Here is a 16,768-nt window from a genome sequence, read left to right as displayed (position 1 = left end):
TAAATATGTTTAGAAACTATATATACCTCCAGGTGGTGAATATGGAGAATATTAGCAGCACATTTCTGAAACTGCTGTACTTCGCATAAATCTATTACGACTTGTTTACCGCCTGCAGCAGCTGTTCTCTGTTTTATGAATGAATTTTGGGAGTGGTCGTGATGTCAATGTACTCGTCGAAAACCTCCCACCCTCAGACGCTGGAAAAGCCTTCATAACCTCCACGTATCCCACGCACTTGCGCATCAATTCGCATCCCCGCACCTGCTCTCCTGTCAGAAGAACCAGATCCAGCCAGTCTGCTGAGGGGCTTGATGACGTCAGGAGACCTCCCCACCTCCCCGGCTCTCGCTCTTTTTCTCTTGACTTAAAGAGTGGCATGAATAATCCATTGCACATAAAGAACTGCAGCAGTAAGAGACGTAAGCAGAGGCTCGCTCGTGCACGCACGCACACCCTCAGACGCACGCACGCTCGCGTGTATCGCGTGCTGGACTTATGGGAGCAGAACTGAGGGGCGTGTGAGACTGCAGTGCATCTTTATTCTCGTGCATCTCTCGACGTGTGAAGAACCATCGCGGTTTCTCTCCTCACCGCGATCTAAAGCTCAAGTCGTCATGTTTTGCTTTTGCCTGCAGGGCTCTCTGTTGAAGCTCCAGGCTCTGGAAGGAGACTCCAGTCCTTCATCAGAACCATCACCAGAAGATAATCCACTAAACCTCGGATTCAAAGAGGAGATCCAGATTCCTTCGTGCAACGGTGTTGGAGAAGAGAAAAGTCCTGTAGGTAAGAGAACCAGGGGTCGGACTGAAGATCTAAATTTGGATGGTGTGTAGGTAAATGTGAATGGTCATCTTCTGTTTGGGAATGAATGAATGAAACTGTAATGCTGCTGAGAAACAAACGTGACTGATGAGTTCTGGATTAAGAGAGCTGATGTGTTTATTATAGGTTGATGGAGAAGATGGCTCTTGTTTTTGGGCACATGTGAGTCAGTTGGCTTCATGTTAGGATCTATTAATAACGCATAGTGATAGAGAGACACTGAGATCACAGCACGACTCTCTCACATGCACGCATGCATCTTGGCACAATCCACTTGGCTTTATCATGTTTCATTATTGTCTCTTTTGAGTTTGTTAGATGTTTAATCTGGTAATTTTCCATCAGGGTCATACAGGTGTTTTAGCAGAGTAAGCACAGGTGTTGAAGTGAATTTGTATGTTCACCTGGTATGTCACTTAATGTGTGTCCTGTTTTTGGACAATTTATCTATTACTTGATCATTTTAAATATACAATAAAGTAGGAAACATTTCATGCATCCACTTTAAGTGTGGTTGTATTCTCTTTTTTTTAATAAATACCACTTAGATAATGCCATTCATTCATTACTGTGTATTTTCTGTTTGTCGATTGACTTTCACTGTCTTGAGTATTTTCAGCAGTGGGTCAATGAGTTTATGTGTAATTTGTATCTCTGGGTTTTTTAGTCATTCATTAGATTTTTTTCTCTGGGTCTTTCTGCTCATTTATGTCTGCTTCACTTGAATATTTTTCCTCTAAAGTATGCAGTGCTGAGGTTTTATTTAGTCAGTATGAAAGATGAACCAAGCACCTGAATTGCTGTATTTTGTTTTTGTTAAAATCACGAATGTGTGGAAAATAGAAATTAATCAAGAAGTATTTTCTCATGAGGGCAATAAAGCAATATCAGCATTTTGCACAAACAGCCTTATGTTTTCCTGTTTTACAAGAAAAGAAAGTGTAAAGAAATATTGATGAGCTCTCCTATAGCATCTATTTTTCACTTAATTTTACCAACGGAAATTGTATGCCATGAAAACAGCATTTATATACAAATGGGTATGCTCTAGAAAATATTATTATAAATGTTCTAAGGTAAAGGAATTTACTGTACCTCACTTATGCTAAGTTTAAAAATTATGACACTAGCCCTTTATAAATTAATTATTAAACACGCCTGTTTATCATGAATATTAATTTTGGTCTAATGTTAATGTACAAAGACCTCATACATCCCTAGCAATTATCCAAAAGCACCCTGGCAAACACAACAATGTGCCAAAACAATTAAAACACAATAGCAACTGTCTTGAAACACCAAAATCATCATAGCAATTATCTAGAAACACTCAGAACACTGTAGCGAGACTCTAGAAACACCCAGAACACCATAGCAATTGTTTAGAAACATCCAAAACACTGTAGCGATGCTCTACAGAACCCAGAACACAGTAGTGATGGTGTAGAAACACAGAACACTGTAGCGACGCTCTAGAAACACCTATAACATTGTAGTGATGGTGTAGAAACACACAGTACACTGTAGCAACGCTCTAGAATCACCCAGAACACCATAGAAACTGTCTAGAAACACCCAAAACAACGTAGCGATGGTGTAGGAACCCCCCAAACACCATAGCGCTTGTCTAGAGACACCCAAAACACCATAGCAATTGTCTAGAAACACCCAGAACACAGTAGTGATGGTTTAGAAACACACAGAACACTGTAGCGATGCTCTAGAAACACCCAGAACACCATAGCAATTGCCTAGAAACACCCAGAACACCGTAGTGATGGTGTAGAATACACAGAACACTGTATCGACGCTCTAGAATCACCCAGAACACCATAGCGACCATGCTCTAGAAACACCCAGAACACCATAGCAATTGCCTAGAAACACCCAGAACACCGTAGTGATGGTTTAGAAACACATAGGACACTGTAGCGATGCTGTAGAAACACCCAGAACACCATAGCAATTGTCTAGAAACACCCAGAACACCGTAGTGATGGTGTAGAATACACAGAACACTGTATCGATCCTCTAGAATCACCCAGAACACCATAGTGACCAGAAACTTAATAGCAACACTCAGAACACCTTAGTGATTACCTAGAAACATCCGGAACACCATAGCGACCGTCCCAAGACACCCAAAACTCCATAGCCACTGTCAAGAGCAGGAGTGCCCAAACTCCATCCTGGAGAGACACCCTAGAGACAATTAGAGCACCATAGCGACTGTCTGGAGACACCTGGAGCACCATAGCAACTCTCTAGAAACACCCAGAACACTGTTATGACGGTCTAGAAACACCTAGAGCACTGTAGCAACTGTTTAGGAACACACAGAACACATAACGCCTGCCTAGAAACACCCATAACACCATAGCAACCGTCCCAAGACACCCAAAACTCCATAGCCACTGTCAAGAGCAGGGGTGCCCAATCTTTATCCTGGAGAGACACCCAAAGCACCGTAGCGACTGCCTGGAGACATCCAGAGCACCATAGCGACTCTAGACTTAGAAACACCAAGAATACCGTTACAACGGTCTAGAAACACAAAGGGCACTGTATCAACTGTCTAAGAACACACAGAACACCTTAGTGGTGGTGTAGAATAACCCAGAACACCACATCGACCGTCCCTAGACACCCAAAACTCCTTAGCGACTGTCTAGAGCAGGAGTACCCAAACTCTATCCTGGGGAGCCACCCTAGAGACACCCAAAGCACCATAACGCCTGCCTAGAAACAACCAGCACACCATAATGCCTGCCTAGAAACACACAGATCACCAAAGCGACTCGCTAGAAACATCCAGAATGCCACAAAGACATTCTAGAAACACCCAGAACATCTTAGTGACAGTGTAAAAACACACAGAACACTGTAGTAACTGTCTAGAAACACCCAGAACACCATACCGACTGCTTAGAAACACCCAAAACACCATAACGCCTTCCCAGAAACACTCAGATCACCAAAGCGACTCTTAGAAACACCAAGAACACCATTAAGACGTTCTAGAAACACCCAGAACACCATAGTGACTGCCTAGAAACACTCAGAACACCATAACGCCTGCCTCGAAACATCCAGAACACCATAATGCCTGCCTAGAAACACACAAAACACCATAAAGCCTGCCTAGAAGCACACAGAACACCATAACACTTGCCCAGAAACACTCAGATCACCAAAGCGACTCTCTAGAAAAACCCAGAACGCCACAAAGACATTCTAGAAAGACCCAGAATATCTTAGCAACAGTGTAAAAACACACAGAACACTGTAGTAACTGCCTAGAAACACCCAGAACACCATACCGACTGCTTAGAAACACCCAAACACAATAACGCCTTCCCAGAAACACTCAGATCACCAAAGCGACTCTTAGAAACACCAAGAACACCATTAAGACTTTCTAGAAACACCCAAAACATCATAGTGACTGCCTAGAAACACCCAGAACACCATAACGCCTGCCTAGAAACATCCAGAACACCATAACGCCTGCCTAGAAGCACACAGAACACCATAAAGCCTGCCTAGAAACACTCAGATCACCAAAGCGACTCTCTAGAAAAACCCAGAACCCCACAAAGACGTTCTAGAAACACCCAGAACATCATAGCAACATGTAGAAACACACAAAACACAGTAGTGACTGCTTAGAAACACCCAGAGCACCATAGTGACTGTCTAAAAAACCCAGAACACCTTTATGACGTCCTGGAAACACCTAGGACAGCGTAGCAACTGTCTAGAAACAACCATAACACCATAGCAACCACATACTATAGCAACACCCTAACAACAGCAACCAGGAACCATCAACGCTTTTAAAAAAAAAAAACGTAAGCGTTGTTGATATATTTCAAACATCAAACTTTTCCAGATGAAGAGCTCAGTCTGATGTCTGCCGCTGTTTACGCAGTGTTATTTTCTGATTTGATGTGTGTGTGTGTGTGTTTGTGTTTAGGGTTCCGATTGGCAGAGGTTGACTGTAGCAGTGATCTTCAGCAGAGCCCAGGACCAAGTCGACTCATTCAATACATTACAGATGATAACAGTCCTCTGCCCTCACCACGCTGCTCCAGCCTCACTCAGAGCCAACGCTTTAACACAGATCCTGAATCTGCACCATCTCCACCCTGTGCACAGCATCTCATCATGTATGAACTAATGCACATACACATGACTGTTCTGTGAAATAATAAAAACTCAGTTTGCAGATCAGATTGAGTTTAGCAATAATGTACAATTAGCGATTTATTATTGCAAAGTATAATAATTCAAATCTGACAACTCTTCAAATTCTGTGAAAACGCAGTTTTCTGCATAGTCGCTTTTCAAATTTTTTTTAAACGCATGAAACAGTTGTCTGTAATAAGCAAGTTTTTGATAGTTATCCGCTTATTCTGTGCATGTAAACGCACTCATTGAAGGCAACAGAAAAGTATAAATAGGTTGGAGATAATGAGGATAATTGCTGGCAGGTGAGGATGATTGTAGACATGAAACAGTTGAGGGACAAAGAGGCCATTACCGTATACAAAATCAAGTACAACAGATAAATAGAACAGAAAACAGAATGTATTCAGTATATTCTCAGAATTATATACTATATGCAGAGGTTTACTAGTAGCAGATAATCTCAATATGTCAAAATTCAATTGATTATATGCCCTGATCCAATCTATACTGAACTGTACGTCAGTACTACACTTGTGTATAAGGCTGGATTTACACTGCATATCTGGATAACCTATTCCGATTCGTTGACTATTCCGATGTTTTTGACGACCTGTTTACATCAACTTTTAAAAGTGACTCGTATCCAATATCAGCATTTACACTAAACACTTCAAGGTAGACATACTGATCCGGAACAGCTTAAACCACAAAGGAAGTAAAATGTTGGGAAATTCAATGAGCACAGACAAATTATTTAAACAAGATCATAGAGAGATTTATTTCTGTAACAAGACAAACAACTTCAACATTACTCCACCAAGTGGAGCCAGCGTCCTCTATTGTGCTGGTAAGAAGAGTCATGTGATCGTGGGTGATGTCCACCTGAGTTGACGTCCACCTGAGTTGACATCATTTTCGCATTTTCAATGACGAATGAAACGTCTTGACATGGTATTATCCGATCTGTCTGCTAACATTTCGGACGGAATGCGTGTATCCCATTTATTTATAAATATGAATGAGGCCTAAAACTGAATCTATGTGCCTTTTTCATGCTTGCACATCTGTGGGTCATATCCGGTCTGTTTCCGAATAATTCGTAACTGAGTCTCTTCAAACAGGCAGTGTAAATTTGGCCTAAGTGTTTGAGTGAGTGTTTATGTCTGTGATTGTCTCTGTTTAGGGCTCGTGGCGTTGTTAGAACGGAAACTCCAGGTGATGTTAAGGAAGCAACGTCCATCACACTGCTCACAAAACACATCCAAACACTTAAGAGGAAATTGCGCAAATTTGATGAGCGTTTTGAGCAAGAGATGAACTATAAGGTGAGAATAAAACTCTTTTAAAGATATGTCATGTTATGAAGTTTCTTGAGTATAACTATACTGTACTGTTAGGGTAGTCTTTGTTCAGTTGTGTAGTGTACAGCTACATCTTCTGGTGAGGATTGGTACTGCATTTCTCTCCTGTGTGACTCAGAGCAGGTAACTGATGCAATAATATGATGGACACCAGGGGTCTTCAACTATTCTTCTTCTAGGGCCAGATTTTAAAAATGTAAATATATATATAACTTGTTTTTGTTACTTTTTGTTATAGTTCATATTTAAAAAAAACATGCATTTTTAAAAAAGATGCACACATCTTGTATCCAGTATTTTGCCTTTTAATTACTGAAAACTCATATTCTCTTTTTTAACATTTTAAAAACAGTTGCAGTTTTACATTGCAAGAGCCAAATGTTAATAGTTTAACTATGAACATTGCACAAAAATAGTACTTACGTATGTATAATCAACCCATGTATTTTTGTATATCACTAACTGTAATGCAGAGCTCTTAAACTGCTTTTGTTTATAACTGTTTAACTTTCATAAATTGTTAAATTTCAACTATTCACAACATAAAGCCAGTCTTCTCCTAATGACTAAAAATGCACTTCATGTTTTCATTTTTAATATTGTAAAGATTTTATAGGCTAAACCGCCTTTCCATTGTACGCCACATTCGGGATCGACTGTCGGAGTTTGCCCCCTAGTGGCAGTCATAATGAAATTCCAACATAGGAGAGAAGCTCATTCCAGTGCAAGAGCCTTTAATCTATGAATATATTTATAGTAAATAATTTGCTTCAATTGTTTTAAGGGATTCAAGTGTTACTGATAAAGTAAACAAAAAAGAATTAATAATTTTCAATTTGCGCACAGTGTTTTGAATTGGAATGCATTAAAATACAGCACTTCTGGTCAGCGTGTCACATGCGTTGTAGTTGCACAAGTTTATTTTTTTATGCATCCAAAGCACCAATTGGATACGAAAATTACGCACCTGCAGATGGTTGGCACCCCACGCAGTCCCTACCGACTACAAAATACTAGACCACGAGGTGTATTGGCCGTCATTTGTCATGAACGTTACAGTTGAAAGGCGGCTTTAAAGTAACCACGCTGATTTTAAATTAGACAAAGATGACCAGTGGGCCGGATAAAGATGAATGGAGGGACGCATTTGTTCAGTTTACTAGCCCTGATATACAGGATCATGATACAGATTGAATTTAGATCAGCAGTTAAAACCCATGAGTCATCTTGTTTCTTTCTCACAGCCTTCACACAATGATAAATCAGCAAATCCAGAGATTTTCAAACTCATGAGTGAACTGTCCAGATCACGCAAGCAACTCAAAGGTAAGAAAGCCATTTACATCATAACCAGACAGACATTTTTACCAGACTGAGTAGTCCAAAATGAATCAGCACAAAACAAAATTTGTTTACCCGACTAAGTCTTAGTTTATCCCGCTCTCCTCTCAGATTTAAAGCTGAAACAGTCATATGAAGAAACACAAAGACAAGAAGAAAGTGAGACCACAGATATCTGCAGGTACACAAACGGCCACCAGGATCCTTCAGATCAGCAGCAGCAGCACAAACCCATTCTGGAGGAGACGGTGGAGATGCTCCTGAAACGCCTGCGTGAGAAACGTCAGTCGCTCGGCCTGCCAGACAACATGAAGGTGAGACCATCTGCTTTGATTCCCTTTCACCGTATATCCGTCTATCCAGAGGGTTCATGTGATTTGACTCATGTGTCTGCAGGAGATGACCCAAAGACAGATGGCTTTAGAGAAGATCACACTGCAGAAATGTTTGCTGTATTTCGAGAGCTTACACGGTCGTCCTGTAAGGGGTTTTCTTATATTGAAATGCAGAAATGTTTAAGGTTGATTTATATTTAAAGGTTTATTTTGATATGACTGTGACTGCAGGGTACAAAACAAGAAAGAAATCTAGTGAAACCTCTTTACGACAGATATCAGATGGTGAAGCATCTCCTGTGTGCCACGCCCACCATCACCACCATTGTAAGTATACACATACTGTATATAAACTACAGGTGTCATGTCATATTGTATTGTTGTTAACCTGTGTTCCGTGTATAAGGCTTTTAGTCTCAAGTACTCAAAAAAAATCTATTATTTAAACAAGCTGCAAAACAAATCAAATCAAACTTGATTTATATCTCGAGATAACCTAATTTCTCCTGCTGTTTAAGTTAAACTACTTCTTTATTGTAGGACTTTATAAAACAATTTAAAGCAAATTAATAAACACCAGTGTTGCATTACTTATTGATTGGTCTTCAAAAAAGTATTCAGGTCATGTTTGTTGTAAATGTTTCACAGGAAGAAGAGGAGGGTTCAGATGATGATTCGGTCCGGTACACACCGCCTCCAATTTTTCTGACAGACAGGACATGCTGTGGGGGAGAGGAGGGTGACAGCGACACAGCATTCGTCTCACCGATGGATGAGATCAAGACAGTTAGACAATCTTCTGTAACCATGTCTAACCTTCACGAGGCCTCCAGGTACACATGTGAAGTGCGACTAGTAAATATTTCATAATACATTTTTTTTAAAGATTTAAAAAAAATATTATGTGTTTATAAACAATTTCTGAAATGACTTGAAACAGACTTTAAGGAACAGATTGAAAAGTATTTTACTGAAAACTAAACCCTTCACGATAGCTCTAAAATCTTATTCTTATATGCCGCTTCAGGACACACCCCACATTAAAAGATTCTGTAGTATTTGTAAGATGATAACACTTTATATTTGGTGTTTATTACACTTGTAACATGTAATTACTATAGTAATAACAGTAAATTATGCATAATTACATGCAACTAAGTACTTGTTGTCAGTCAATTGTTACTCAGTACTTTTACATGCTGTAAAACATTTAATTACACTGTAATAAGGACACAGTAAAAAAAGTGTTATATACTGCAGTTTATTATTGTAATTATGCTATAGCATAGTGTAATTACTATAGTATACTATAGTGATATTAAACTATAGTTGTCAGGAATCGGGGAGCACAAAACACGAACCCAGATGCGGACGTAACAAAAAGGAATTTATTACAAAAAACAGGGGAAAAACAGGAAAACAAAACCCACGAGGGGGCAAAACAAGACAAGGGCAACAGCACTACACGAAACTGACACTAAACTAACAATACTAACATTAAACTTTTCCAACATAAAACAGATCAAGACTTAAATATACATAAACTTACTGGAACCGACAGGGCAAAAAACAAGCATGGGACAAGGCATGAAAACAAGACGAACGTGCACTAGACAACAAACACAGGGACTCTTAAATAGGGAGAAAGTAAATTACATACAGCTGAAAATAATCACGAGTAAGGGATCGGGGAAAAAGTGACGAGACCCGGGAAATGCGTGGTCGAAATAAACCAATACTACAACCACACACTTCCCACATAGAACATATGTACTGTCAGAACCCTGCCATGCTAAACTAGACTAAAATACCAACAGGATCCGGCAGGATTCTGACAGTACGCCCCCCTCCAAAAGGCGGCTACTAGACGCCTTCGAAGGGGGAACACTAAACACGGGACAAGACGGACTGCATACATGACATGAACCATGAAAACATAAATAACATTAGGGGCAAACAAGACATAACAATGACTGGATTGGGATGGGACAATAAAAATAATAAACAAGGGAGGGGGGGTGGGGGAACACAAAAGTTCATAGGGGGTGGTCCAGGGTGGGAGGGTGGGGAAAGAGTCTGGGTGGACTTCGGAAGAGTGCAGGGATGACCATGGCCAAAAATGGCAAAGTCTGGCTGGGGTGGCGCTGACTGCGCCCACGGCTGGGGTTGCGCTGGCTGCGCCCACGGCTGGGGTTGCGCAGGCGTCTGCGTCGAAGCCTCTGGGCGCTCTGGACGCTCTGGCGGCTGCGTCGACGGCTCTGGGCGCTCTGGACGCTCTGGCGGCTGCGTCGACGGCTCTGGGCGCTCTGGACGCTCTGGCGGCTGCGTCGACGGCTCTGGGCGCTCTGGACGCTCTGGCGGCTGCGTCGACGGCTCTGGGCGCTCTGGACGCTCTGGCGGCTGCGTCGACGGCTCTGGGCGCTCTAGACGCTCTGGCCGCTCTGGTGGCTGGGTAAGATCCCCCTTCCTCCTGTTCTTCCTTCGAGGTCGCGGAGCAGATAGAGGATGTGGTGGTGCTCTTAAGTCGGAGGAGGACCCCCCAGACGAAGACTCCCAGGAGATCCTCCTCTCACGCTTCCCTCGAAGGGACGGAGGCGGGGAGCGGCTCTCTGGAGCCAGAGGAGAGAGTTCAGGGTCGCCGAACCCCCACATCCCGACGGTCCTTCCCTCCCGGATGGGCGGGAGTCGATGGGGTTCGGCGGTTCGGGTCGGGTTCCACCTGACGTTGGCTACGGGTCCGCATACGAGCGGGTCATAAGACTCGTAACCCGACTCGTATGCGGGGCGGCAACCCTTTCCCCGTCTCGCCAGGCGAGTACCGGTGTACATGTCCGCTAGGTTCTTTTCTGGCACGTTCGTTCTGTCAGGAATCGGGGAGCACAAAACACGAACCCAGATGCGGACGTAACAAAAAGGAATTTATTACAAAAAACAGGGGAAAAACAGGAAAACAAAACCCACGAGGGGGCAAAACAAGACAAGGGCAACAGCACTACACGAAACTGACACTAAACTAACAATACTAACATTAAACTTTTCCAACATAAAACAGATCAAGACTTAAATATACATAAACTTACTGGAACCGACAGGGCAAAAAACAAGCATGGGACAAGGCATGAAAACAAGACGAACGTGCACTAGACAACAAACACAAGGACTCTTAAATAGGGAGAAAGTAAATTACATACAGCTGAAAATAATCACGAGTAAGGGATCGGGGAAAAAGTGACGAGACCCGGGAAATGCGTGGTCGAAATAAACCAATACTACAACCACACACTTCCCACATAGAACATATGTACTGTCAGAACCCTGCCATGCTAAACTAGACTAAAATACCAACAGGATCCGGCAGGATTCTGACAATAGTAAATTAAAGAAATGCTGTTGTATACTATAGTATTAACTGTAGTAAGACCTTACACTGCAAAAAATTATTTTCTTACTTAGTAGGTTTGTCTTGGTTTCAGTTCAAATATCTACAAATTCTTAAATTAAGATGCATTTTCTTCACAAGCAATAAATAAATAAAATCTGCAAATTTTTCTTAAAAAAGTTAGATTTTTCTCTTACCTCATTGACAGATTTTTTTTGCTTGTTTTAAGCACAGATTTACTTAACTTGTATATTTTTTGTCTAAAAACTAGACTTATTTTCTTAGATCATATTGCTCATAAAGAAAAGAAAATGCATCTTAATTTAAGAATTATTCGATATTTGTACTGAAAACAAGAAAATAATTTTTTTGCAGTGTAGACTGTATTTAGGAATTTTACTACAGTTTACTATAGTATACAATAATTTTTTGTGAGGCTGCGTCAGCCACTAGATACTAGGGAAATGTCATCATACAATATCTTTAGAGTCATTTGTAATCATTTCTAGAAATCTGTAAACATCTGCAGATGTAGTATAGCTATCATTGATGAGCTACTTTTGAGGCAGTTTTTCATCATTTATTGAGTTCACTATTTCTGCATGAGAAAGCGTCGTAAATGATGTCTGAATTTCCAGTGTTAGATGTACTGCCTCTAAAAAACTACATCTAATTGAATCACAGGTCTGAATTGCTGGAATGTTTGCGCGAGACCCGAGCTGAGAAGAGAAGACGACGTAAAGCCATCCGAGAGTTTGAGGAGCAGTTTTACAGACAGATGGGAAGGTAAAAGACAGATACGTTTCTGTAGCATTAACACATTTTAATGTTAGGTTTGTCTTTTTGAACACGGACGGCAAGGAAACAGGAAAATAAAGAACAGAAACAGTTCAGCATAGTTAGCATTATGAACATCTAATCAATAATTATTACACAAAATAAATCCACCAGGAAAAGAAATGCGTTTCTGTACACAATATATGCATATCTGTTGAAAATAAAATACATTTCCAGTCATTTGAAAATGTTTCAGTAAGGCAACTCAAGGGTTAATTCATGCTCATCTATTTTATGTCGATTCTGTTTCTCTTTCCCCCCCACCAAAATAATGAAGGAGCGCACAAAAAGATGACCGAATCCCCATGGCCGAGGAATACCAGGAGTACAAAAGTCTCAAAGCCAAATTACGCTTACTGGAAGTGTTGCTCAGCAAACAAGAAACCACATAGAGTCTCCGCCTTTCCGTATTAAACCCGGTGTTCGGACCAAATCGAGTTTGTACATCTGACATGTTTGTGCCATAATGACGCTGAAATGCACTTTAATGTTATTTACGTGTTGATCTGACCCCACTGGAAGTCTTGTGGGTCGGGCCGAACCAAGCAAGGCCTTTTGATGCCTTCCATAACATACAGTGTGCAATCCTGTACAGATCAAGATGGATCAATACAGACCTCATGAAGATTTTAAAGGGCAAGAAGAAATATAAGAGTATTCGTCTGTGTTTATGAAACATGGCACTTTATTTTTAGAGGAAAAGAGATCTTTTTTTTTAACCAAAGTCTAAATCGTATGCAATGTTCACAGTTTCTTTCTCTTGTGTGAAGCTAGTTTATGATTCTAATTAGAGATGTGGTGACCATATGCACACTTACTGTATAAGAGAGGCCTGTCAAATAATGCAGTGCTCTCCATCTGCTTGTTAGTCTGATGTCACATGGCACCGCTTCCGGGCCCAAGTTTTCTATCAGATGCAACAAAAAATACTAAAATTCACTCACGCTGTGCTTTAAAACTATTGAAAATCACAATTCTAACCTCTGTCTCCATACTGAAATCCCAGATGATCAGACAGCGGTTAATCTTTTATGCATGATCTGTAAAATATTAAAAGTCCGGGATGCTGACTTTTTTTGCTAATGGGTTTGCTAACCTATCCACTTAAAACATTGATTCGCCACGTTTTATTTTGTGCCACCATACTTACTCGTGTACAGTGTTGGGGCAAACTTATTACGCACATTACGTAATAATATTACTTTTCTGAAGTAACGAGTAAAGTAACGCATTACTTTATAAAAATACACATTAATATTTGAGTTACTTTTTTTAAAAAAGTAATGCGAGTTACTTTTCAGTTTAATTAATTCAATTTAAAAATAAAATAATATTAACATTAACTCTGTGCACCTGAGCGGGTTTGAGTCAGAAACGGAGATGGCATGCCAGAGCTTGACATTTTTGCGATCATAAAAAACACCTGCAAGGCCTGAAAGAGATCAAGCCTCAGCCAAGTAAGAAAAAGTAACGCAAAAGTAACTTAAAAGTAAGGTAACTTTCCATGAAAAGTAACTAAGTAACGCAATTAGTTACTTTTTTGGGGAGTAACTTAATATTGTAATGCATTACTTTTAAAAGTAACTTTCCCCAACACTGCCTGTGTAACTACTCATGTAACAGTCTTTAAATAGGGAAAACATGAAAGTGTTTGGTGGCTTCTAAATTCATCCCTGTTTGGATCCTAAGGAATGAATGGAGTTAAGCTAAATGCTAACACATTCACGACGCGCTGTACAAAGATTAAGTGCACGCATTGAAAAAAGATAGATATGTATTAATTCGTCTAAGTTCAGGTAAGAACATAGTAAAATATGGAAAAATGGTGATGTTTTCCTTTAAGACCTCTAGTAAACAGTGCTCATAAACAGACTGTTGGGATTGTAGGCTTTGACCTGGAAACGATACTTCTTACATCGTGACTTAACAAGCAGATAGAAACCAACATTAAGCACTTACTGTAATAAATTACTGTATGCAAGTTTCAGTGGTTTCCCAAACATATAAATACAGCAACCAAGAGTGATGTGTGCAGTGTATGAACCAACACGGGTTCATTGCATTTACTGCATTATCTGAAAAAGTTATAGCATGAAAAAGGCTGATAGGATGAAAAGTACCAATCAGATAAGGATAGCAAAGATATAAAGCTAAGGATTTTATTTTTCAAAAGATATCTATAGGAATTGAGACGAATATTGTCTGTAAAGTGTTAAAGTACGGTACAGAGGAAAACAAATAGTGACATTACACCAGTTCAAATGACCCTTAAACACTGTCCAATCACGTTACGGTTAAAAAACAATACTGAAGCCCAAAGCATATAGGAGATATGTTCATAAAGAAGCGGATATGCGCTTTAAGTGCAATTCTGCTCAAGTAGCTACTCTCATTTAAAACTAAACAATCGATATCTTTCTTTCTACGACGGCTCTACTGCAATGAACTATTACAATCTCTGTGTGGTGTCTTTGCATGCCAACCAGCGTACTGTAAAACTGTTGAATTGTGCTACAATCAGGTGTGGTTATTCTGTGTCAAGTTTACCATCTCAGATGCTTTATTTGCCGTTCACGTCCACAAATGTAGCTTTCGAATGTTAGCTCTAGTGCATGTAAATCTACATGGGTTTATATACGGTAGTAAATATATATCTACATGTATGTATATATATATATATTTGCTTTTCTGTCAACCTGTTCTTTTGCATCACCACCACCACCACCACCACCAGTCTTCTGTATTGTGCACTTCTGGTTCTGTTAATTTTTTCTATTCACCAGTTAAAAAATAAATATTTTTCTATCTACACGTCTACGCGTTTCTTACATCACAGTATACTGAACGGGTTGGAATAAATAACATGAAACACTGCTTGAAGAACAGTCGTGTGCTAATGTTGAGGTTTTTGCAATCGTGCTACAGATGCTGCGTCCAATCTCAGTTTTTGAGATATCCAAGGATCGAACATTCATAATGCTTCGTAAAATCGCTCGCCTTGACTATGTGACTGCTGTGATGTCATTTGTGTTCAATTTTTGGTAAACTCTTACAGTGCTGCTTTTTAATGGGAGGGGATCTATCATTAGCCGATAGGGTTAAACAAGCAATATGATTGACAGGGGTGAATGAATAAGTTAACGTCCCGACAAAGATAGAAAAAAGGAAAACGATGAGCCCGACCCGGGTCAGCAGCTATAAGCTAGTAAAATTTCTCAAAAGCTGTCTGACACATGCTATGGAGAAGTGCATTATGGGTAAGGAGGAACGGCTAAAGGTCTGTGGTGTTCATCGCAGCAGAGCGTTTAGCGTCCCACGCTGATGTTGCAGGTCTTGCAGCTGGGATCTTTCTTGGCGTTGACCGTGGAGAGACTCATGAGCTGGTGGCCGCGGATCTCGGCTACCGTACCCAGGCTCAGATCCACAGGATCGGTGTAGATGACCTCCAGGATCAGATCCTGAGCGTGATGGAACAGCAGTTGCCCGTCTTCATTTCGCACACACGTCAAAAAACGGTTGTTGGCGATGTCCAGCGCAGGGAGGCGCTGCTTGCAGAACTCGTCCCCCGGTGAGCCTTCCGGACTGATCACTAAGATCACGTAATGGTAGGCGGTGTACATGCAGTAGAAATCTGCGAAATACAGGTTTGTGTTGGGATTGAAGAGCTCTTCGGCCGGCAACTGGAAACGGAGACGGCCGTACGGCGAGTCCTGTGGGGGTTTGCCTGTGTTAAATTCAGTGTTACAGCTGAAAAAGATTCCCTCCAGTTTCCCGCTGATGGGTGAACCGTGACTCCCACTGTTATCCTTTACTGACGGCAACATCTTGTTGTTCTGTGTCTCCCTGTAAAAAACAAACTTGACTGTAAATGACAAATACAATTCTGGAGTTGTTATTCAGAGATGCTGAACAAAATATTTTGTCGTGCCCTTGTGTAACTGTACAACTAGTCACTGACCTCACTGAATGAGCTGCAATTTGCTCTTTAAATCATTGCTATATAAAAGGTTCATATGAAAAAAAATGTGAATCAGATTAATCATTTATTTACTCATATGATGTACAATCTGTGAAACACAAGCAGATGTTAGCACAACTTTCATGCTGTGCTCCTTCCATGCTGCTGTGACTGACAGGATCCATAAAACTATCACTAAAGTATTTGCTTTAACATTCTCTCAAATCTCATTTGCTCACATTTAAACCTGTGTAGCATTAATATTTCAACATGTGAACATAAATTATACATACAAAGTGACAAAATTGTCATATGATGTCGCAAGACTTGCACGTGACTGTTATTGAATTTTACAACCTATCCTCCAACCCATACAATTGTTTTGGTCATTTGTCCATTCCCCCAAATACGACCAAGAGATGCATTTACTAAATGAGCGCCTCTATCAGCATATGAAACTTAACATTTCATGGTATAAAATTATACATTGGGATATAATTTTGCACAATAATATTGCCAGGATTAATTGTATTACACATTA

The 16,768-nt window shown here is 40.5% G+C and overlaps 2 protein-coding genes across 5 annotated transcripts in view; one reads left to right on the top strand and one right to left on the bottom strand.

The window, feature by feature from the left end:
• Positions 1-389: 389 nt before the first annotated feature.
• fam13c (family with sequence similarity 13 member C) lies at positions 390-15,076 on the top strand. Its single transcript, XM_065242780.2, has 10 exons — positions 390-786; positions 4,802-4,994; positions 6,200-6,341; positions 7,622-7,703; positions 7,830-8,032; positions 8,115-8,198; positions 8,285-8,380; positions 8,702-8,886; positions 12,117-12,218; positions 12,547-15,076. The coding sequence occupies exons 1-10, from the start codon at positions 618-620 to the stop codon at positions 12,659-12,661; spliced, it is 1,371 nt and encodes a 456-aa protein (XP_065098852.1). The 5' UTR covers positions 390-617; the 3' UTR covers positions 12,662-15,076.
• Positions 14,982-16,768, bottom strand: part of phyhiplb (phytanoyl-CoA 2-hydroxylase interacting protein-like b) — a 38,633-nt gene continuing 36,846 nt past the window's right edge. For all 4 annotated transcript variants that reach the window (XM_065242782.2, XM_065242781.2, XM_065242783.1 and 1 more), the window contains exon 5: positions 14,982-16,112. In XM_065242782.2, coding sequence (XP_065098854.1) covers positions 15,575-16,112 — 538 coding nt within the window. In that variant the 3' untranslated portion in view covers positions 14,982-15,574. The remainder of the gene's footprint in view (positions 16,113-16,768) is intronic.

Source organism: Paramisgurnus dabryanus, chromosome 1, assembly GCF_030506205.2.
Source record: "Paramisgurnus dabryanus chromosome 1, PD_genome_1.1, whole genome shotgun sequence".
Classification (NCBI taxonomy): domain Eukaryota; kingdom Metazoa; phylum Chordata; class Actinopteri; order Cypriniformes; family Cobitidae; genus Paramisgurnus; species Paramisgurnus dabryanus.
Note: the sequence above shows the minus strand (reverse complement) of the source record. Positions and strands in the feature narration are given on the sequence as shown.

Coding starts and splice junctions, on each gene's coding strand:
- fam13c (XM_065242780.2), top strand. CDS start 618: ATGTTTTGCTTTTGCCTGCAGGGCTCTCTGTTGAAGCTCCAGGCTCTG. Junction 787..4,801: donor AGAAGAGAAAAGTCCTGTAG/GTAAGAGAACCA, acceptor GTTTGTGTTTAG/GGTTCCGATTGGCAGAGGTT. Junction 8,381..8,701: donor CGCCCACCATCACCACCATT/GTAAGTATACAC, acceptor AATGTTTCACAG/GAAGAAGAGGAGGGTTCAGA.